Source organism: Populus trichocarpa, chromosome 17 (assembly GCF_000002775.5).
Source record: "Populus trichocarpa isolate Nisqually-1 chromosome 17, P.trichocarpa_v4.1, whole genome shotgun sequence".
NCBI lineage: Eukaryota > Viridiplantae > Streptophyta > Magnoliopsida > Malpighiales > Salicaceae > Populus > Populus trichocarpa.
The window spans coordinates 5,277,462-5,302,106 of record NC_037301.2 but is presented as its reverse complement, the minus strand read 5'-3'; the positions used below and the strand labels follow the sequence as shown (position 1 = coordinate 5,302,106).

The window sequence follows — 24,645 nt, the reverse complement described above, 5'->3', positions numbered from 1 at the left end:
TTTTTCCTAAAATTATCTTTGTCAATTTTATTTTTTAAATATTAAGTTGGTTAAGAATTGCAATTACAAGTAAATACAAGTTTTTCCTCACAAAACACTATGGATTGATACAATTTTTCCTTATATGGTTTTTTTCCAGTTTCTTTTGTGTTTTCTTTTTTTTGTAATATTGTTTTCCAAAATTATCTTCATCAATTTTTTTTTTTAATATTGAGTTGGTTAGAATTTAACTTTGTAATAAAACTTAATCATGTGGGGAAAACGTTGTAGCTTTCCTCACAAAACATTGTTGAAAATTACAATTACAAACCATTACAAATAAGGTTAAATCATGTGGGGAAGCACTGTAGCTTTCATCACAAAACACTATGAATTGCTACAGTGTTTCCAACATGATTTTTTTCTTCTTTTTTGTGTTTTTTTTAATATTTTTTTTCTAAAATTGTCTCTGTCGATTTGATTTTTTTAATATTGAGCTGATTAAGAATTTAACTTTATAATTTTTTTTCTTTAAAACACTGTAAATTATTGCAGTGTTTTCTCATATGATTTTATTATTATTTTTTTCAAAATTATCTTTGTTCATTTGTTTTTAATATTAAGTTGGTTAAGAATTATAATTACAATAAAGCTAAATCATATGGGGAAAGCGTTGTAGTTTTTCTCACAAAATACTATGGATTGCTACAGTATTTCTCTAAATGATTTTTTATTTTATTTTATTTTATTGGGGAAAGTACTGTAGTTTTCCTCACAAAACATTGTCAATTGCTACAACGTTTTTTCTCATGGGTTTTTTTTCCTTCCAAAATTATCTTTGTTGGGTTTTTTTTTAATATTAAGTTGGTTGAGAATTTAGCTTTGTAATTTTTTTTACTTTTTATTAACAGAAAAGCTAAATCATGTGGTGAAAGTATTGTATCTTTCCTCCTAAAACACTGTGGATTGCTATAAATTATTTTGTTCAGTCTCTAAGTTTTGATCACCAACACAACTTTTTTTTCCGTCATGAAATATTGGCTTCATCATACCTTTAGTTTCTATTACTTATTTAGCGCTGATTCACAATTATAACACTATTAAATATATTTGTTTTATAAGCCAGCTGCAGCGTGCGGGCATGCATCTCGTTCTCATTAAACACTCTCATTCTATCAGAGTAGTAAATGGATCAACATCCCTTATCGGATAACCTCTACCGAATCCTTCCCCACCCTTTTCCCTTTCAACACTTTGATGATTCATATTGTCACTGTCAAGATATTATTATTGTATATGCTTTGTAGCCAATCATTTGGATACACGCAACATTGACTTTGTAAGTGTAAATATATTTAATTTATTAATAAAGACTCATTTATCTTTAATATTTATCATATATTTGATTAATGAATCTAGATTAAAGATAAAGTCCATAAGACAAAAATATTTTGCAAAGAAAATTATAAAGTTTTTATAATTATAGAATTTTTATTGCATCAAAGTATTCTTCCTAAATGTTCCTAGTCAATGATCTATTAAGGGGGTGTTTGAGAGTGTGGTAGTGGTTGTTTTTCAAAGTGATTTTCGTTTAGAAATGTATCAAAATAATATATTTTTTTTATTTTTAAAATTTATTTTTGACATCAGCACATCAAAACGATCTGAAAACATAAAAAAATATTTTAAATTATTTTTGAATTTTGGCCAACCTCCGGTTGGGCTGCAATCCCAAATGAGCATTAAGACTGGACATTAATTAGAGTTGTTAAGACTAGTACATATTATATTTTTTTCTTTATGAAAGAAAGCAGTTCTTCTCATAAACTAAGACATGAGAGATGTATATAACTAATATGTAGATACTTGTCAGATGACATGTACACTGAACTGAAAGAGAGAGTAAATTCAACTACAAAAGAAGAGACAAACGAGTAATTGGAGAGTGATAGAAACAATGTGGGCATGGGGCGTGGGGTAAGGAATTATTATGAATAATCAAAGAAAATTAATTAACAACAAGAAGAAAAGAAAAATACATAGTTTTTTTTGTTTATTTTAAAATTATTTTTTATTTAATTATATAATAATAAAATAAATAATTATAATAAAATAACCGAATATGATATAAAAAGAACGCCTATAATGAGTTGCAAAAAAACAACACTTACTAATATTAAAACAATATACCCAAATAAGAAAACACAATAAAAATTGAACAATATTAAATATAATAATATCTAGTTAGATCACTCTATTTCTTTCACGGGTCAGATCCAATATCTTTTAACACCAAAAAATAAACACGCAGGCCTATTAATATAATAAAAGATTGTATAAAATAATAAAAATATAGAGCAAAAAAAGAGATTTTTGGACAATTTTTAAGGCTAGAAGGTGCTGGAACTACTTTTTTATTTAAAACAATTGTCATTCTTCTTTCTTTTCAATTTCGATCCCCAACTCTAAATCTCTTACAAACAACAAAACTGGTTTTTGTTTTGTAAATTCAAGCACCAATTAAAAGTTAGGATATTTTTTCCAATATAGATAATATACAAAGAAATTACAAAATTCATTCCCAAAAAAATACAATGTCAAATGACTAAATTGGAAAAAAATAATTCAAATGATTAAAAAAAATACAATATCAAATGACTAAATTAGAAAAAAAAAAAAAAACAAGTTACTATGAATTCACAGTAACTTTTGAGGTGAGGAGTGTACGAATCTATAATAACTTTTGAGGGGACGGACAATGTTTCCAATAGGAGAAATAGATTTCTTCTTAATAACCCAAAATAAATTAAATAAAAACAAATTATAAAACTCTAACCTTTAAAAAAATAAAAAAAAAAACAAATGTCAGAGGTTTGAATTGAAAAAAAATGATAAAAAAATTAAAAGACCAGGAAACAAAAATGTTGGTCATGTAGGCTCAACTCACGTGGCCAAGGTTGCTTACCGCGCGGGCTAAGTTGCTTAGCCACATTGGTAAACCCTTGGCCAAGCTAATGTGACCAACTCAATCTTTGTCTCTCTCCCTCTCTCTCTTTCTACTTCTACTTTTTCTTTCTTTCTTTTTTCTTCTTTGCCAAACCACACACACCTTTATGTATTTTTTTCTCATATGCCATCAACAATTTATCTTTGTGCAAGACACATACACATAATATTTTTACACATAAATTTTATGCATGGAAGCATTAGTGCCACATTCTTACACCAATGTCTATAACCACGACATTAATGATGCATGACACAATAATCATGACATGACACAACTGTCAATAACCATCATTGCTAGCCAATGGTTTATTAGCTCCACAATCAATGTCCAACACCGATATCTCCATTAATGAGACGTCTCCTTCTCTATGAAGAAAGTATAAGGTTGAGTGTATAAATACACTTTGCCACCAAGAAGTAATGGGGATTTTATACAAAGAACCATATAAGCATATAGACACACAATGCCACATAAAACTTACAAATACACATTCTTAACTCTCATTTTCATTTCTCTCTTATAGTAGTACATTATTATCTCTTCATATCTCAACTAACTTAAGCATTAGAATATTATGTTCCTATATGGGATTGGTTTTTCATGAACAACCCAGCCCAAGATGTAGAAAGCTAGGAAAAGTTCATTTTATGTGTAATTGTTTTTCATGATTTCACACACACACACTAGAAAAGTAGACAATGTTGAATGTGAGGTTAAATTTTTTCTAAAGTGCCCAAACGATGATAATGTTTTTAAGAAAAATTTGTGACCCAGATATAGATTAACAAAAAATACCTACTCTATAAGGTTTTTATTGTTTAACATAAAATCTTTATACAGTAGAAATTTAAATTCATACCACGTCTCATCGTCTCAGCATGAAGCATCTATTATAACTATGGAGGCAAGAGAAATGGATAAGGTCACATCAAGAGACACCGATGAAAAAGAGGATTCCCTAGTTGCTTCATATACCATGATGATGTATAACAGAAACTCATCTTTGATATAGTTGTTGCGAGAAGTAGATTCACAAACCGATCCCTCCGTCAAATCCTCCACTAATCTTTCCCGTTGTTTTATTAGAACCTATACATCCGCATTACTGGGGATTCATCAAAAAAAAAAAAATTAAGAACATATAACCTAGTTCTCAACAAAAAAGACCATTTGTGTAATACCTTAATTTCTCTATGTTGTTCAAGACTCATTTGTTTTATTTTAAGCCTTGCACATGTTCTTCTTCCATGGACCGTGACATTTCAAAGCTACAGCTGGAGGAGGCGGCAGCGCTAAGATTTGAAAATGTTGGATCTATTTGTCAAAGCATTCATGATAAAAGTGGCTGCAAAAATAAAGAGGAAACCGGTTCTTCAGCTAGCCGTTGTCGGAAGAGCTTTTCCTTTATAACTGAAAGGGGATTCTTAAAGAGGGTTCTTGGCTCTAATGATAAAGATCGAAGCTTGGAAAGTGAAAGAGAGTCGATCCATAATGTACGAAAAAGTGTTTCAAATTCACAAGAAATGGAATATGAAACATCTTTCAAAGAACCAGAATCAGATATTGATCAAGAAGCAAAATATATGAATAAGGTTGATCGTAGTATTCATCAAGGAGCTAATGTGAAGGCAGTCGAATTAGAGGACATGGCAGAGGAGGATATTATAACGGAAAGGAACCCTAATGAGGAGGTCGTTGTGGACACTGAGGTGATGGAGGAGGCTGTTAGCAATGAAAAGGAAGGTGCAAGGGAGGACAGCATGTTATGTTTTCAAGAATCTCCTAGCTTCAGGGTATACTGCGCTCATAATGTCTCAGTCGATGGTGATGGTAATGAAGGTGAGATTTCAATCAAAAGATAATTAATTAGGACTATTCCATGAACAGAATCAAATTTCTTTTGCTCTGTTTTTCCGATCTGGCCTTTTCTTTCTCGATTTTTAGGGTTGAAAAGATGAGCTGTAATGTTTTAGATACTCAATTAATAGAAAATCAAGGAAGCATGATCAAATAATATAATCAGCATTTTATAAATTACAACAGTCTAGTTTTCTGAGAGATTTATGTTTGAACCATTCTCTTTCTGAGACCTTGGATTTATTAGTTTCTTTGTGGAGGGTTCTTGTTGAAATGAAAGTGCAAAGCTCAAAGGGTGAACATTTATGGCTAAAAATAATGCAAAAACATTACAGGTTCTCCATATTATGTATAGCAAGAATGAACGTCAGTGTAGTTTATAAATTCTTGAGTTTTTCCTTTCCAAACCAAACACAAGTAGGACCAATTACTGCTAAATTAATAGTAAATTTCTTAAAGAAATTCACCGTCCTCCTGTGTTTTGCAGAAAAGGGTGATAAAGATAAAGAAAACAAATCATTGAAGGAAACCACCCAGAAGGTATATGGATCTATAATTTACTGCAGATAGGCTCTTTATGTAGAATTATGCACTATTGCAAATAAATCAGCTGAAACCATTCTGATCTGTATATATAGCTACAACTCGACACTTGAAACGATTGTCTTTCCTAATGCAAGAAACAACAGTTAAACCCATCATTTCTGGAATATTACATCTTCCAAGAATAATAGGCAGCACGTGCATGTTGTTGATACTGGTTCTATGTGGTATTTTGATATTACCATTTCTCTTCTTTGAGCAAGGATCAGAGAACCAGGCAGTGAAAAGAAGACAAACTAGATTTAGGACTCCAATACGAAATGGTGGAGCAGCAAGAATGAAAAACTTTAAGTTTGCCTCGTGCAGCTGTTCCAACCCTTCAACTACTCAAGAAAGTGCTCGTAGATCAGTTGGAAAAGTTGTCCGCTGACTATCTGCTATCTCCACAAGTACACAAGATACAAGGCAATTTCAGTCACCGCCTTTAATTATTTTCCTTTGAATTCTTAAGTTTCGAAGGCAAGATTCTTATTGGAGACTGCACCATATTTCCTGCTTCGGGGAAGTATATGTTAGGTTTGCTGAAACGTATATCCATAACCGGTAAATTTAATTATTATTTTTTAGAGTTTATTTAGAGTTGTTTAAGGTTTATATTAAGAGTAAGATTATATTAAATATTTTTTTTTCAGTTTTTAACAATTATTTCAAGATTGAATTCTCACGGCCTTAATAGTAATCCATATAAACTACAAGTGAAAGATCTTTTAAAAACTCTTTTGTTATACTTTTGAGTGCTAGTTTTTTTTTTTGTTAGGTGTTTTTGTACTGTACTCTATTCATAGAAAATAACAAGCATACCTTTTTATTTCTAGAAAAACATAAAAAATTCTATAATAATAAAATATCAATTTTATCCTTAAATAATATTACTTATATTATTTTAGGCAATTTTAAAAATTTATTTAATCAAGTAAGGACTTGATTGTTTCTAGGTTTAATCTTTAGCATCACCTTAATCACTCTTTATGCGAGCAACTAAAATAAATACTAGCAAAAAAATCAATGATTAAAATTTTAGAGTTAAAATGTCCTTTCAAATAGAATTAAATCCTTAATTTCTAAATGTGGTTTTTTTTTTTGTTAGACCTTAAAAGTAACACATGACATTTGATATTAACATAACTAAAAGCGGAATAAAACTTAAGAACCTCAACATGACATCAACTATGACAAATGATATTACTCAAGTCAAAAAAGAGTTTGATATAATTTAAATATTTGTGAAAGTCTTAAAAGTATATAAAAGGATGAGTGAATTAAGAGCTTAGTTGAAGGTTTAATATCTTAAAAAAAAATTATATTTTAACACTTTAAAATGTTGAAACAAGGATTCAATATGAGAGTAAACAAAGTAAAAGAGATAAAAATTAAGATAAAGACACCCAGTTTATAGTAATTCAATCAATCTTGTCTTCTCCATTTCTTGAATTACCATTCAAGTATTCACTGACAACTTGTGATCTTCTTGCGGGTGAGACCTTACCAATACAACAATCTTTTTTACGAGTTCAAGATTAGAAAACCCTTCACTCTCAATATTTCTCAAGGATCAAGATCTTAACCTTTCAATAACTAACAACCAAGATTTTTCCAAGTGATTTAAGAGTCATTTACACTTTTATAATGGATTCTCTCAAAAGATTTATCACACCTCATAATAAAGATAATATTATAATGAATTAAACTCAACCTTTTATGAAAAGTAATCTAGCTCAACAATGTCAGATTGAAGATTGATGCTAATAAAATTCAAAGTTTTTAAAAGGATTATGGAAGTGATGAAAGATTTTTAGATTAAAGAGTTGGTTAGCATCAAGTGTGTCCTTACATGAAGTGAACAAGTAGTGTTTATATGCAAAATATAACACGTAGTTGTTACTCATGACTAAAATTTAGGAGTTTAACATTTTGAATTTTTAAGATGACCTATAATGTTATATAAATGGTCAGTTGTTAAAATGTAAAGGGTTGTTTATGATAAAAGTTTTTAGTATAAAACAAATTAAGTCTTAAGTTTAAGACAAGATAACTCGTGTAAAATAAATGATGTACAACTTATCCACGGTACTATTTAATGATCTAATTCGAATTAGTCAAGGGACTTTTAACATTTTTAAATGAATAAGACATAAGAAATTCATTTGATTAAGTTAATGAGAAATGATGCTTCCCATTTTCAAAAATAATTGAGTATAGTGATGATGCTGAAATTTATGATGAAAGATTTTCTGATGAGGTATTTTTCAAATATGCATAATTTAGCAATGAAATAAAATTTTTTTTGGATAAAGATCATTTTTGTGATTTCAAATTAAATCCTATAAAAACTTGATTATATAAAATTAAACTTAGATATCTTCAAGTGAAGCTTACATCTAATTGAATCAATTTTTCTTTAATTTGACATATTAGAAAAATTCATACAACATCAAATCTTGACACACATATCAATTTTACTAAATTATTGTTATCATAAAAAATATCAAAACCATAAGCACTAGAGACCTTTGGGCTAACAAGATGTAGACCATAGAACATGCACTAAAATTTACAAAACCATTAAGAGAATATTTTATAAATAATTTAAGCATATCAATGTTATTACTCCTTCTAAAGCCAAGTTGAATACATAAAGATGAGAAATATAGGTATTTAGAGGTATGTGAGATAAAAAAAAATAGGATACCTAAGCAAGTGTCAACAATCCACAAATATTTCATCACTCTTTCAACTTTATAAATATATTTAATTTAAATTAATATTATTATTTCATAACTCATGGAATTCACCCTATAATTTATTTTCTCAACACATATAAATCATATGATTGTTTCATTTGTCAACCACCTTTAATACAAATCATAATTCATTATGTAATCATGTCTAATTCACATCGTTATTTAATTCACAATATATTTAATTCACGTTGTCTTTTTACTTATCTAGCATTTTTTACATCAGTGATACATCGTACTTCAATTCATATAACACCCTTGTTATAATGAAAAATTTCCTTAGTGCATTATTCATTCCACTTATTTCATGTCCTTTTTATTATTTATAATTTATCACATAACCTTCCATTACTTTTATATTTCCATGGCATACTCAAATCATTTTTCTTTTTTGTTAAACTTTGTTGTTAGGGCTAATTTAATACCCAATCATTAATTTGTGAACACAATCAAACTCATATACACCTTACTCCATTATATTTTATTGTTGTTGTCAGCTGGTTAACCAAATTATTAATCACTTTATAGCTATAATCTCATATAACTACCTTTTAAAATAATTTAATATAAACTCTACCAAACTTTTGATGAAGTTTTCTTTATACTTGGACTATACCAGGTTATCAACATCTTTATCAATATCTCAATTCAATACTACAATCAGGATCCAATTATCTTAGATCTTATTCTATGTCAATATAGCTCAAGAATCATTATATATATATAGATATTAGCTCGCAGACTCTATTGTGAGTGGAACCTGACAAATAAATCATTTTGCTATATTAGAACGTAGTACAACCCTATGAGAATTAAAACTTATTCATAATTGTTTAACTTATTAGATCAATTTTGATAACAATTATAAGCTCATCATTTCCAACCCATGTATAATTCATGCATATACTTCACCTTATAAGATAGGTTCAATATCCTGGTAGTAAGACAAACTAATGTCAGTAGCTCATTATTAGACACTAGTCCCATTACTAGACACTAGTCCCATTACTAGGTAACTAGCTCCACACATATTAATATGAAAATAAAAAACATGTCACATTTAAAGTATTTGCTATTAACAAGGTATCAAGGTGTCAAGCACCTTTTCCACAATAATATTCATTCATATGTAGGTTATGTCACATGTTAATTATTTTAGAGTTCTTGTCGTATATCTTTTTCCGATATTAATTACTGTTATGACGGTCTAACATGAATTATACGCGATCTCCACCATTTCAATCAATAATAGATCATAAATCAAATTCGCTAATGCAATTGATAATAATTATTGCATAGTAATTTTAATGTTTTGGTTAAAGGTAATATAAACAAGGTTTCTTCGTTATTGCTATAAATCACTTCTCATAATATACTACACATTATCGCATATGTGATTAACTATAAATTGCATATACATTTCTACCTCAAAGGCATATGCCTTCCATTAATAATAACAATAATAATATACTATATAATTTAATTACCATTTTAATTCTAATAATTATAAAAGCATGTATAAATAATTAAGAAAGCAAGAAAGGTCAATCCCTTACCTTAACTCTTGTTGTTCAAGCTCTTGAGAAGTCAGATTTCTTTCTGAATGCTTCTCCTACAACTCCCAACTAAACAACTATTATTACTCACACCATAAATTAAATTGAATCACTAGTATATCTATACTATGCATCTCAAATTTTCCTTTGTTTACACACACACACACACACACACAAATATATATATAATTTTCTCAATATATTTTTCTAATAATAAATCACCCAACTCATTCTTATAGTTTCAAATATTAAGACCCTTAATTAACAACAATCCCAAACAAGCAATAGAATTTTACAAATCCTAGTTGGTTTAGTCTAACCAATTCAGAACATTGTTTGGTGTTTTAGTCATAACTAGAGTTTTAGAACTCCTTTTTAGGTGTGATATGTCTTGATGAAAAGTTAAAACACAAAGATACAACTTTGATGAATGAAACAACACCTAGTTCTGTCATTTTTAACCCCAAAATCAACCATCAAAGTAGCCCCTGAAATTTTCCCAGGGTTAATTCAGTCTAGACCTTTTCTCGATTTCTAGATAATATCTGGAGTTTTATAAATTAGAATTAAGCAAAATTAGTTTCATTTGAAAGCTAACATTCATTTCTACAACTTTCATGAGAAACCTAATTCAAATTCCATCATTTTCAAGTTCTTATTTATGTTTGAAGTCAAATGATAAATCTGTTTGAAATTTCAGCTTCATGAAGAACATAAATTTGACAAGCAACTAGATGTTCTCATGCATCACATAATCATTCAAAGTGTTATTATTAATGCAACATAGCAACACTTTCTAAAATAACACAAATACCACATCAATCTAAAGTAACCATTTCATTCTTAACTTAACATGTTTTCACCAAACACTCCATTGTACCATTGTTCCTCACAGATTCATAACAATGCATTCAAACATATCTCAAAAAATAAGTTTTATATTAACTTTTAAGTGTCTATTTTATTCAAATCATTGTAACCATATTGAGAAACACCAATCCTCAATTTGTATGCATATATTTATTCTTAAAGAACTCTTCCTCAAATTCTTTTCTTTGTTTTTTCTCTTAAATTTCTTCACCCAAACAATCTAAATAACTTACATCAATTATTTCATAGTTATCTTAACATAAAAGTTAATTCTTTCATCTTTTCTCTACTTAGGAGAAACTAATAGCCAACAATTTATCAAGTTCATCTCTTTAATAAAAAGTTATTTTTCATGATTCTTAAATTACTCTAACTCTACTACATGGTTTTACAAATAATTTACAATTTCCTTACTAATATTAATCAACAACCAATCACTAAAATTATCATACTAACCATTTAACAATTTATCAATAACCACTTCTCATTAGTGTTACTGCTCATTAACCAACTTTTTCATACTAACACTCTATATTGATTATAAAATTATTTCCATCCCTCATCTCATCCTACTTATTCACAACACTTATTTTTATTTTAAATACACAATATATCAAAATGTATCAATTAAATACATTTTTAAGCACAAATCTCACTTAACTCAAACCTCTCATTTATATCAAAGTCACAACATATCAATAAATATATTACAAATAACACTTGATTTTATTATATCATCATCATCATCAAGTAACTCTTACTAATCACCTACAACTAGACAACAATTATATAATTTCATAAGTTTTCACTTCTTTCTTCTCATAACCAGTTCTATCAACTTTAGAACACTAACCCTTTTCTTCTCATAACCTTCTTTTAATTCATTCAAAATCTACATTATTAGTATTTATCTTATATGTATTTGTCTAAGAACATGACAATTAAGCTATCCTCTTATTCTTTTTACCTCATCTATTTCATCATATACTCCATTTCATTTAAATTTCAAATATATGTATTTTATTCAATATCCATCACTACTAACACTTCAACACATGTGAATTACAAGTAATTAAAAAGAATTTAAGGTAGTTTTACCTTTCCTTATTCTTTCCTTCCCTAGGATGAAACTCCCCCACAAGCACAAGCACCTAAATTTCTTCTTTATACATTCATAAACTAGGTCATTCATACTCTACTACACCTCATTTACATCATATCCACACAACTTCTTAATTTCCCTAAAATTCATTTATGAACCCTAGTTGAAATTCTAATAATTTCACCACAATTCCATACATCATCACTTATACTTAAATAAAGGAGGTTGAAACCACTTACCCAATGATTTTACAAGTTCTAAGTAGCTCACAATCAAAAACATTTCTCGTTGTTCCTTTTCTTCCTCCAAACACGCTACTTTTCTTTCTATATCTAGTCATCCCCCGCTCTCTCCCTTCTTCCCAAACAAGTTTCTTAACCTCTATATGTACGTTTCCCCATTTTTAATCCCTCACTTCAATCTTTTCTAACCTTTTTCTCCATAAAGCTTAAGAACAAAAGAAAAATATGAAGTGATGATGGTGATATTCGGTCTCCTTCCCTTTTTGTTTTAGTTGGGTGTCAGTTTAAATAGGAGGAAGAAGAAAATTATTGGTTTTCCCTAATTTTACCCTTACATATTATCCATATGTTATTTTACCTGAACTTCAGCACTATCATGAAGCCTTCATAGACTTTGATCAATCCAAAATTTTAACCCTTGGTATAACAACATGTCAGGAGACTACTCATGAAATTGCATCTCGATTTAACAGTCAGATTGAGAGTTACGCCTGATAGTATAAAACTAACCAACAAGTAATTTCATGCCAAAAATCCAAATTCTTATACTGTTTTATCTACTTAAATCATCCAGATTTATAACTAATTCAATGGGAACTCTCATCCCTATTTATAATACAAATTTTCCTTAAATTTTATTCTCTTTCGAGTTAAAAATTATGCGATTGCACACTGGCTTACACCGGCGTTTAAAGTCATTCGTGTTATAACCATACATTAATTCATTTGAAAATTCTAAAATACTTTTCTAAATATTTCACCCCAAATTTATAAAAATCTCCATATTTATCACTAATTTATCAATTTTTGAGTTACAGGTCTACATTGTACCCTTAATGTTTGTGGGTTATATTTCCTAGATTTAGACACATTTTTAATATCGAGTTTAAACGAACTACATTGAATTTAATTACATTATATCCGTGTACATAGCTTTCCCTTTTTATCTCTTCCATTTGGTTTTTATCTGCATTTCTTTGTTTTTTATTTTTCCACATTTTCATACTTTTATTTCTAAGTTAACACATGAACATTTTATTTTAAATTCTCAAAATTCAAAGTCACCTTTTTAATTCCAATACTTAATTTACTCACTTAACATAATATTTTTCATTATTAATCTTATGGGTTTTATCCAGGGATTTACAATGTTTACTCTAAATTTATAAAAAACATTTCCTTTAAAATAATTATTTTACTCAATTAGGAAGTTTACCATTTTATCCCCATCTATAACAATTTTTCTTCTTAATTATCATTATTCAATTGAAAATTACCATATTTAACACTAATTTACCAGTTTTAGTTTACAATAATAGCCTTGGTTTCCCTCTTGATTGAAATGTAGGAAAGCAATGAAAGGTTTTCAAGAAACCTTGTTGAGATCTCATATATTTCATAGCATAATGCAAACTCAGAGTTTCACATTTCAATACATCAAATAAACATAATCATCTTAAAAAAAAATCATTTTAATAACAATATTCCACTTGATCATAAAAGGAAAAAGGGTAAGAAGCAAAAGATTAGAAATTATAGGTTTCATTCAATTAATTAGGCATAAGGAGAAGTTGTGAGTAAAATGAATGGAAGAAAAAGGAGAACATGTGAGAAAATTACTAGCTAGTGTATAGCTAGAAAAGAACTGTTCGATCTTTAAACATAAAATTGTTTACATTAATAATGATTTGAGGTACGAGGAGTAACAAAGAAGAGACATTTGCTTCTCTAGAGACAATTTGGTTATCCAAATATGCCATCTTTTAAATATCTTGATCTATATCTATTTTTTTATTTTTATTTTTAGATATTATTTATGTTTTTTTATTTATTAACACACATAATTCTCGATTTATTTAATTATATATATGCATAAATTTTTTAATTTTTATTTAATTTTTTTTAAATATAAAATCATGTTGAAAAAACCCGTAGCAAATCAAGGGTAAGTATCTAGTAAAACATTGGAGTGGGACATCAGGGATAAGTTAGTCAATGATTGTTATACCAAACAAATAATAAAATAGAAAAAGCAAAGGTTAATCGGGAAAATAAACAATCAAACATAAGGGCTGAATTGTAAAATGAATCTTTACCATCTTCGAGATTATTTAGGATAGGGGGTGTAATTGATTTTTATTTTAATATACAACCTATTTAATACAAAAAAAAAAAGAAGAAGAAGAAAACTACCACAAGAAACAAGCATACGAATCTTATAAAAAAACAAATCATATCTCACCTGCGTTCTATCCAAACACACCCTTGCGGTTGCGGGTTTCCATATACAAGAAAGGGTTGTTTTGACCATGAAAGCAACCCACAACATATCCATGTAATTTTCCTTCGAATTCAACATGAACTATTCAAATCTGCAACCACTTCAAACAATTTGTATACGGAAAAAAATCAATGGTCATTAAGTATGTTTGTAAGTGCGGTTATTTTTTAAAGTGTTTTTCGTGCCGAAATGCATCAAAATGATTTTTTTTATTTTAAAAAATTATTTTTAAGACCAACGCATCAAAACGATTCAAAACATACTAATAAAATTAATTTTTTTGAATTCTGGAAAAACACGGTTTGTACCGCGTTCGAAACCGCTTTACAACAATTTAATTAATCATCCTTTTGTTTTTAATGGCTGAGATTAAGCGGCTCCCACTAAATCTGGAAATCGCAAGGTCATTGTCAAGGGCACTCATGATTTATTTTTTATTTTATAGGAGCGGATATTTTAAAATTGAAGTGGGAAATACGAGAAAAAGAAAATCAATGGAGTAATTTCTTTAATCATTCAATGGGTAGGTAATTCTTTAATATATAACATGTGCTTTCTAATATAAATTAATAAAATGTGATCTTATTATTACCCTCATCAAAATAAATAAATTATAACAATATAAAATTTAAATAAAATATATTTTATGAAAAAAAGTAGTGAATTATCATAAAATAAAGAACTTTTTCTTAGAAACTTGAAAAAATAAAAACAACGGAGCGTGTTTAGAAATGTAGTTGCGGTTGTTTTTCAAACTACCTTTTACTTGGAAATGCATTAAAATAATATTTTTTTATTTTTTAAAAATATTTTTGACATCAACACATCAAAATGATCTGAAAACACTAAAAAAATATTAATTTAAATAAAAAAAATAAAAAATTTTAATTTTTTTTAAAAATATTTTTAAAACACAAAAATAAACAAGGTTTTAGCTCATAAAAATACTTCTGGTTGTAGGTTATAAACCCATTGTGTAATTTCATGATTGCAATATAATGGTATATAATTTCGACGAAAATTGTTTTTATTTAAAAAAAAAAGGACTTAAAAAATATTGTAGAAGCCACTAAATCCAAAATATCTAACAAACTTCATCTGGTCTCAAAGTAATTCCTAAAAGAATAAAGGGACAAGATGGTAAACAAACAAAACTGGAGATCTGACTACACCCATTATCGGTCAAAGTAAAGATAGCTGCTATAACTCTTTCCTTCTCTTTCTTTCCTTATCAGCAGTACCGGTCTTTGACTAGCCACCTTCCTACACTCAAAACCATGCACCACCCCATAAATCCCCCACGTGTCACAAACACCAAGCTCAATCTCATTGCCACGTCGCCCTAGTTCCCCTTAGATTACTAAATCACCCAGACATTAACACGTGCCGCCCAAGAACTGTATCTCTCACTTCCTGGGAGAGGTGCTATAAGAACCCGCATTTTCCCTAAGATACAGTCTTATTTGCCTGAAATCATCCATCGTTTTCTTAATTTTGATCTGCTACAAGACCACAACAGCAATTATTTTTTTCTTCTGTTCACTCTTCTTTCTCTCTCCTTCTTCAATGTCGTCGAAACTATCGAATTAACCCCGAACGCACACACTCTCTCTAAAATCCACTGAATTCGAACCCTCGTCTGTGTGGTTTTCTTCACACTAATTAGGGTTTTGGGGAAAATGAAGAATAAACTGAGAGGATTTGGACTGAAAAGAAGCGAAACAAAGGAAAAAATTGATTTATTACCTCCTGCTCAGTTAGATGAGCTCGCTCAAGCTGCTCGGGTATTCTCTCCCTCTCTTTCTGACGCTTTTGGAGTTCATCTTTTTTTTTTTAGCTCGATTAGTTACTGCCCTTTCTTTAAGCTCTCTTAACTGTTGTTAATCTTATTTTCCAATTTTCTTAAAACATTATTAACTCAGGTTTTTTCGTCCAATTTGCAAGAAAAAATTACACCGGAAGACGTGGTGTCTTTTGTTTTTGGGTTTTTTTTTTTTGAAACATAGAACTTAATTAATTGAAATATCTGATTTTTTTTGGAAATTAGAATTTTAGATCGTTCTAGCTGTTAGATGATTAAAATTTTAACTGTTTCTTTTGTATTAAAAGTTGTGGATTGAATTTTCCTACTCAATCAGTGAGTTTTGACTAATTTTTGTTAGCTGTCTCTGATTCAGTTAATTTGATAGAGAATCTTGATTTTAATTTTTTGTTTGGTATGATTATGGTATTTTTGCAGGACATGCAAGACATGAGAAATTGCTATGATAGTTTACTTTTCGCAGCTGCTGCAACAGCAAACAGTGCATATGGTAAAACTTCTGGTCTTTCCATTAGGTCTTTGAAGCTTTTCTTATTTGGCCGTGTTTCCAATTAGAATTTGCTTTGTTTTAGATCCAAATAACGAGCTTCATTTTGAACTGATTGCTTTTAGTTGTTGGTTTTTATGAATAAAACATAATATTTGAATTTATGCTGTCGTAAATAACATTTTATTATTTTACAGTAACATCGATCACAATAGTGTTGCTGTACTTTGTACTCGGTTATTGTGTTTACTATCAGTGGTTATGTTGACCTTTTCTTGTTGAAGCATTGCTTATGTAATCGTGATATTGTTTATAGTTGGCTGGTTTGGTCAAAATAAACTATGACATATGAATGTGGTGGTTTACTTGTTATGTGTCACTTGGATTACTGTATCCACAGGTTGGCAATTTTTTTGTCTATTTCTGTATCATATAATTCCCCAATTTGACTCCATCTGCACTTTCAGAATTCTCAGAGTCATTGCGGGAAATGGGTTCTTGTTTGTTAGAGAAAACAGCATTACATGATGATGAAGAAAGTGGTAAGTGAAAGAGTGAAACGAGATTATTTAAGTTGCAGATTGTCCTTCAAATTCTTTCTGATATGGATTCCATGGTGTAGCATGCTTTCTAAAATGTAGCCTGGAATAGTTAACACTTTGCCATTGAAAGTCTTTACTTTTCATGAATCTGAAAAAACTATACCTTGCTAATAAATGCATTTTCAAATTTACCTTCAATGTGTGTGGACATAATGAAACAAAAATATTGACTTTTGTTTTCCCTCAAATACATGGCTTTGTCTTTTCCAAATAAAGTTGCTGATTACAAATGTGGGATGAGAGGGGCACACTAAATCAGTCATCCACTCATCCAAGTGAATGTGGTTGTTTTACTTCAAATCAAAATTTTTATACACTTGACAATCTGTTTCCATAACAGAGGCCATGTAAGCATATGGGTGACAATTCTTTTAGCTTGAGCTGATCAGTTATGAGTTTGTCATGATTGCATTTGGGACCATCTAATGAAGTCATGTGCCATTCCTATTTTATCTATCTTTTCTTTTCCTTCATTATCTTCTATCTCCTTTTGGCACTGAAACGAGATTGTTTACATTAATCTTGCAGTACTATCGAATGAAGTTAGTAACCTATTTCATATGAGGTATCTGGAGAGGTGTATCCTTTTTTGGTTTGCAAATTACTTTCTTTGATATTAAGAAACTTATGTTCCCAGAACTAGAAAAAGAAGCTAGTGAAACATCAAAACCTGTAGTAGACGTGAGATTTATTTTAGTGGTGTAAGGGAGAGCTTGGATAAAGTAAAACTAAAAAACCACCACTAGAGTTTATGTCAATTTGTATGTGAGTCAGTTAACATTCAACTCTAAGATGTGCACAAAACTTTTAATGCCCACAAGTAAAATTTATTAGCAAAAATTATCCCTCTTTTCATTCATGTAAATAAATATTCCAATTTTGTGGATGCGAAGGTTAGTTTTGTTTAGATAGGCTGTAATGATATCTACAAGTTCCATATAAAGTTTTTGATTTTGTTGGTTCTGAAGTACTAGGCAATCCTCTGTGTTTGCTCATGGACCTTATGTGTGTTTGTTCCTTTCCTTTTCCTTTATCTTGGAGGGGCAGATTGCTTTCTTTCAGTTATATTCTAGAACTGAGTATGTTGTCATGATTTTTATTTATGAAGTCAGCATACTGGTCCTGCTGTAATTAAGCTACATTTTTCTGCAGGCAAGGTTTTGCTAATGTTGGGGAATGTGCAGTTTGAACTTCAAAAACTTGTTGATAGTTATGTGAGTGGTTTATATATATATGTGTGTGTGTGTGTGTGTGGTTTATTGCAGCAACTTTTTGACATTGTTATGAATAACGCATTCCTTTCATCCTGTTATTAATTTGTCGCAACTTGTATTTCAGCGGTCTCATATATTCCTGACAATTACAAATCCATCTGAATCCCTGCTCAATGAACTTCGGACAGTTGAGGTTTGTTCCTCTCAATCTCTTAGTTTTTTTTTTTTTTTTTTTTAATAATCTATTAATTGAGGTTTCCTTAGAACTCTCCCCTTACTGTTGTTTCTTTTTTCTCTATTGTTCATAATATTCTTGCTATTAATTTTGAGGTTTCCATGATAAAAAGCACCCCTTTAAAATTTCTCTTCTTTTTATAAAAAATCATACATAGTTCGATATGCATGCATGCATATATATATATATATATTTATAATTCACCACCTCACCTCTTCAAACTTGTTATATTTAGAATCATTGTTTCCTGGAGGAGCTTTTTATTTTTTTAATATATATATATATATAAATAATTGTTCCGATGGAACCTTTTCTTTTCCCGTAATTGGACGTTGATACACGATCCAAGCGATTAATTTCTTTCTATTCCTTATTATCTTTATATTATCTTTATTTCTTACTATATATTATCTTTATTTATTACTTTTATTTATTACTATTAACAAATAACAAATATTAACAAATCACATGTAAATGTAAGAAATCACGGGACCACCGACAGTTAAAAGGACGAATCCACTCTTAGGAATCGTTAAATCCTATAAATGATTGTTCTGATATATTATAGAAATTTTTTGAAATGCAAGAATCAAATAACTCTCTGTGGTGAAACAAAATATCTCTCATTTCCCCCTCGAATAAATTCTTCTTTTTGGTTTTGAAAGGAATGATCTTATGTTGGCTTGAGCGGTGCGCTAATCCTTTGAATCCGGTACCAACGGGTATCATACTATATATATATATATATATATTAAAAAAATAAAAAGCTCCTCCAGGAAACAATGATTCTAAATATAACAAGTTTGAAGAGGTGAGGTGGTGAATTATATATATATATATATATATATATATGCATGCATATCTAACTATGTATGATTTTTTATAAAAAGAAGAGAAATTTTAAAGGGGTGCTTCTTTTAACTGAAGTGTTTATAGGACTAAATGGTGAAAAAAGCAGTTTGAAAGCACACCAGCTTTTAACTAAAGTTTCTAATGGGTGCTATTGCAAAAAGCAGCTGCAACCATGAGGCCAGGAAAGCCCTTAGGTGATTGAAATCACTGGAACAAAAGAGGGGAGCAAGGCATCTACACAAGAAAAAAGAAAGAAAATCACAACTCTAGGGTGTACAAGTCTTAGTGAATATTAGGTAAGTAGACAACTCTAAAGAACCTAGAAGTAGAGTTTAAAAAGAGTCTTAAAAAGAACTATCCTTCACACCAGTTTTCTTGGGAGAGAGCAATTATTAGAAAATAGAATATCTTGGATCCTGAACATAGCCTATAACTGCAGGACCATAGACTTTTTGCTGCCACCAGATCATCTAGAACGTTATCTTTTTATAGTTGTTCATGCAGCATAATGCAATTTAAGAATAGTGCATGTTTCTAACTTTGTGAGGGCCGATCAGAAGATGATTTTCTCCTCATCTGTTTTTGTCCATGGAGTTCAGTTCAAATGTAATAAAATGATGTGGCTGCTGTTCAACTTTGATGGTGTTGCTGTTGCCACCTGGTTTTCTTGGAGGAAAACAAGAAATACATGTAACCATGTTCTTGCTTGGTTTTTTTAAATATAATATTTGTTTGTATGAAGTAAATCCCTAAATGAACTGCATAATATGATATTTTTTGGTGTATGTTGTCCTGCATCCATGTTACAATCTGCACCTAGTTTGTCTGTAATCAACTTTTGTGAATACAATCACCTTTGTATCTCCCAGGCTCATTGACTAAATGGTGTGAAAGCATTATACTAAATTTTGCTCAGTGGACCTTTTTCTTAATCTGTGTTGCAGGATATGAAGCGACAATGTGATGAAAAAAGGTTCATCCTGATCTATTTAATTGTACTTTGATTTCATGAAAGTAAATATCTTCTGAATTTGGCTTGTAATGTTCAGAAATGTCTATGAATACATGGTGGCACAACAAAAGGACAAGGGAAGATCAAAAGGTGGGAAAGATGAAAGTACTACTTTGCAGCAATTGCGATCAGCTCGTGAAGAATATGACGAGGAGGCAACCCTATGTGTTTTTCGGTTGAAATCTCTGAAACAGGGACAGTCTCGAAGCCTTCTAACACAGGTAGCACGTCATCATGCTGCTCAGGTATTCTGTGAATCCTTGGCCTTTTATATTTCAAAAATATTTCATTCATTTTATCTTGGCAGCTCAGGTTTAATTTGCATTTTTCATTTCTCTTATATTGTGGATGATGATGCTCTATTCTTTATGCTTCCAATGCAGTTGAATTTCTTTCAGAAGGGACTTAAATCACTTGAGACAGTTGAACCCCACGTAAGACTGATTACAGAACATCAACACATTGATTACCATTTCAGTGGACTTGAAGATGATGGTAGAGAAGATGGTGAGGATTATGGTGAGGATGTCGATGATACATATGAAGGCAGGGAATTGAGTTTTGACTACAGAGCAAATAATCAGGGGCATGCTGTTTCTGCAGCAAGGAATTCTATGGAGGTAAAGGATATAATTTTAGCAGAAAATTTTAGTTGGAGAAGAATAATATTCCACTTTTGAGATGCTCATTGGATCAGGGGATGACTGCCCTTTCCATTTATGATGAGGATGGAATCCCTTTGGTATGCAACATATGTGCTCATTGAGTCCCCTATTTATGGCATGTTCATGTCATCAAAGTTATAGATTTTGTGGCCTGGTCTTCACACTAAATTTTTCATTCAAGGGTTGAGAGTGCATTCAGAACTGCATGTAAATGGATGAGGAAACCAGTTTCCAGAACCCTTTCTCTTTATGTTTTGCAAGAAGCAGTGGACTTTTTGTAATCTTGAGTGGGATATTTCCACTTTGGGTATAGGTCTTATATGAAGGGTGGATATAGTTGTGTCGTAGGATGGAGTAGACTATATTTTTGAGACAATGCAATTCCCCTCATAATTGTTATGGATGCTTTGTAGGATGGAATTAACTTCCGTTTTTTTTTTGTGGGTAAAGATGGGCCTTCTCTGTTTTTACTTGGGGAGCTGAGGTCAAAGGCTTAGACTTGTTTCAAAGAGTAGTTCTTATAAAGGGGAGATGGTGTGTGAACAAAGGATTAGGTCTTATTTTCTTTTAGACTTGAGCCTCGCTAAATTTGAAAGAAAAGACTTCTGATGATGGTTATGCATGCATTTGTATGAAAAGAGTCATGTTTAAGACAGTATGTTCTTTGTGGATAAAATTGTTCTTGAGAGTACTCTTTTTATTTAAAGAATGAGATGCTTTCCTTCATTTGCATGGAGGCCATGGAGGCACTGTTGATTTTTTTTCCCCTTAAAAAACTTTTTAAAAGCTATGTTTTTCTGCTCATGTCATGGCTGCTTATTGTCCAGGTTGATGAAGAGGATCTTTCATTCCCCCAAGCACCAGCAGCAGAAAATGTAGAGGTACAATTAACAGTTCTTTTGGTTAATAGGTTTGCTTCTGCTGATTGTAAATGTATTTAACCAAATATAATAATCCCTAACTTAATTCTAGGCGTGTACATATGCATGTCGCTTGTTCAACGTAATGGATAAAACTTGTTTGGATAAAGATTGCAGGTTGATGACTTGCTCTTAGCTTGCTATAAAACCATCATGATCATATTGCCAGCTGCTTTACTTGATGGCTCTGATGATTCTATGAATTAAGGTCAGAGGTTGAAGCTATTTTTAATTTAAAATTTGGATCTTTCTGCAGTTAAACCCAGACAAAACCCCTGGTGGTTTCCATTTCCCAATCAGAGAACCAAGAGGAGGCAGCCATTCAGCACCAATTTTTCCAGAAAGAAAACCTGATCCAGTTGAAAGAATAAGACAAATACAGAAATCATCGAGGAAGTCCAACACATATGTGCTGCCCACACCTGTTGATGCAAAGGGTGTGATCTCTTCAAGAGCAAGCGGTTCAGTTCCCAACACAAGGCAAATAGACATCAGTGGGCGCACTCACTATTTGTCTCATTCTTCCCCATTGGAACAGAAGAAGAATGAGAAAGATTCTGGCGATGGTCACCTGCCAGAGTTCACCCCTTCAAAAGAACGTTCAGGACATAAAGAGAGCAACAATCCTAATGCCTCCACCCAATTACCCCGTCCTTTAGTCGGAGGAATCTCATTTCCACAGCTTGATGTTTACAATGCATCTGATAACAAAAAAATTAAACGGCAATCCTTCTCTGGTCCGATAACCAGTAAGCCATGGTCAATGAAATTGGGCTTATCATCATCCAGTGGTCCCATTTCTGCTACTGAACTTTCACAAGAAGTTTCTGGAGTGCTTGCTCATGTTGCAAATCCTCAGCCTTCTACATCCCCCAAAGTATCCCCTAGTACATCACCTCCTCTTGTTTCTTCACCCAGGATAAGCGAGCTTCATGAACTTCCAAGGCCACCAGGTAATTTAGCAGCCAAAGCTGCAAAATCTCTGGGGCCGATTGGACACTCTGCTCCATTGGTCAGAAATCCTGAGCTTTCTGGAACAAACAAGATTTCTTCAGGGGCAGCAAATTTGGCATCACCTCTTCCCACGCCACCGTTGATGGTCCCAACAAGTTTCTCAATACCCTCAATTAGTCCAAGAACAATGTCTGTACATGTTTCTAAGCTTTTGGTTTCTTCTCAACTACTGGATAAACCTGGGGAAGTTGATTCTCCTCCACTGACACCGATTTCCCTTACAAATATGAGGCAAGCACCTGCCATTTCAGAATCGATACCGCATTCTGGTCAAATTAGAGGTAATGAGATATCATGTTCATTAATTTTCTGTCAACTGAGAATCAAGCTAGCAATACTTTTGTGCAGCTAAGGGTTGCTCTTATGCTGTCTGATTCCCCCCCCCCCCCCATTTTTATTGAGTGAGGCCTTTCATTGCTTTGTAAGAATTCATATTGTATGTCAGAAAAAATGCTCTGGTTAGTTTCAACTTTAAACTGAGAATACTTTCCCGCCTGTTCAATATGAACTGTGCTGCATGAACAAGTAATCCATTCAATTGTTAATAGAACAAGATCTGGTCTCTTACTGTATACTGTATCACTTGCAGGTAATATTGAATGTGTTTCCTTGATGTGGTGTTAAGTTGTATCTGTCTTATCATGTTGCGATTACAGGCTCCATGTAGTATTTAACAATTTATTTGGTATTTGCCAGTATGAATGTGTGAATTTGACGTTCTCCCCATCTGGTGTTACTGATAGAAATTCTTGAGCATCGATCCTTTGTTTTTTGGTGCCCGGATATAAACAACTTAACTAATCTTCCGCACAACATGAATAATCTCAAGGGTTATAAAATCTTCTTCTGAATTATTTTTAAACTGGTCATTTTCTGTAAGAGATTGCTAAATTGGGTTCAACAAATGAATTGTTAGGTCAGGTTTGGTGTGGACTGTTTTGACAAACATTAGTGAAACACCTCTGTAAATAGGGATTTCCCCTACTTGTCCTGTTTATTGTCTTTTAGTTGCGTTCAAGGTTTCGATTTTGGTTCTGATTGCAAACTTGCTGGATGCAGGAGGGAGCTGATGCGATGTTATGCACACTAGATGAGAACTTAGATTGATTTTTTGGAGTCTGCCTGACTATTTTTTGGTATCGTCATCTACTAGCTGGGTACTGTAAATACAAAAACATTATGCATTTTTCAGTTTCTCATCCCAAATTCTGTTCATCGCGTGATTGATAATGATGAGAACGAAGCTCTGCATAATTGTGGATCATTGCACATCTTGTATATCTTCTCAATTGAGCAATTTTGTTGTGTTTTTGGTCATTTCTTTTATGATTCTTCCCCACCAAAGAATCTCAAACAAGGGAAAATTTTGATTTTCTTACACAGTTGCAAACTTGCAATCGAACGGAGTGATATTGGGATTAATACTCCCGATATCTCATCTTGTTTGTGTTGATTGCCGAGGTTATCAAATAGTCTTGCATCTTTAAGGGGGGATGCTGTTCAATCTTTTTTATTTTTTATTTACATTTTATTCAATTTGAGAGTTCAAGTTTCTGTTCTACCTATAATTAAGAAAAAAACATC

The 24,645-nt window shown here is 31.1% G+C and overlaps 2 protein-coding genes across 7 annotated transcripts; both read left to right on the top strand.

Annotated features, from left to right (window-relative positions):
* The first annotated feature begins 4,018 nt into the window (after positions 1-4,018).
* LOC18107139 (uncharacterized) lies at positions 4,019-6,002 on the top strand. Of its 2 annotated transcripts, XM_024588288.2 has the most exons (3): positions 4,020-4,828; positions 5,334-5,386; positions 5,653-6,002. In XM_024588288.2, the coding sequence occupies exons 1-3, from the start codon at positions 4,183-4,185 to the stop codon at positions 5,671-5,673; spliced, it is 720 nt and encodes a 239-aa protein (XP_024444056.1). In that variant the 5' UTR covers positions 4,020-4,182; the 3' UTR covers positions 5,674-6,002. The 2 variants fall into 2 exon arrangements, with proteins under 2 accessions (XP_006373133.2, XP_024444056.1); XM_006373071.3 differs by lacking the exon at positions 5,653-6,002 and having other exon boundaries at positions 4,019-4,828; positions 5,334-5,642.
* Positions 6,003-15,694: 9,692 nt separating this feature from the next.
* Positions 15,695-24,378, top strand: LOC18107137 (uncharacterized protein At2g33490). 5 transcript variants are annotated; one of them, XM_024589080.2, is made up of 11 exons: positions 15,695-16,022; positions 16,478-16,550; positions 17,015-17,089; positions 18,302-18,363; positions 18,488-18,556; positions 20,395-20,423; positions 20,500-20,707; positions 20,846-21,082; positions 21,955-22,008; positions 22,304-23,342; positions 24,121-24,378. In XM_024589080.2, exons 1-11 carry the CDS (start codon positions 15,918-15,920, stop codon positions 24,129-24,131), a joined length of 1,962 nt encoding a protein of 653 aa, XP_024444848.1. In that variant the 5' UTR covers positions 15,695-15,917; the 3' UTR covers positions 24,132-24,378. The 5 variants fall into 5 exon arrangements, with proteins under 5 accessions (XP_024444848.1, XP_024444850.1, XP_024444851.1 ...); XM_024589081.2 differs by lacking the exon at positions 15,695-16,022 and adding an exon at positions 17,678-17,714 and having other exon boundaries at positions 16,506-16,550; XM_024589082.2 differs by lacking the exons at positions 17,015-17,089; positions 18,302-18,363.
* Positions 24,379-24,645: the final 267 nt, after the last annotated feature.

Excerpts from the sequence above, each read along its gene's own strand:
- LOC18107139 (XM_006373071.3), top strand. The coding sequence starts at position 4,183 with ATGTTGTTCAAGACTCATTTGTTTTATTTTAAGCCTTGCACATGTTCT. Across the intron at positions 4,829-5,333 it reads CGATGGTGATGGTAATGAAG|AAAAGGGTGATAAAGATAAA; the intron begins GTGAGATTTCAA and ends TGTGTTTTGCAG.
- LOC18107137 (XM_024589080.2), top strand. The coding sequence starts at position 15,918 with ATGAAGAATAAACTGAGAGGATTTGGACTGAAAAGAAGCGAAACAAAG. Across the intron at positions 16,023-16,477 it reads AGCTCGCTCAAGCTGCTCGG|GACATGCAAGACATGAGAAA; the intron begins GTATTCTCTCCC and ends GTATTTTTGCAG. Across the intron at positions 17,090-18,301 it reads ACATGATGATGAAGAAAGTG|GCAAGGTTTTGCTAATGTTG; the intron begins GTAAGTGAAAGA and ends ATTTTTCTGCAG.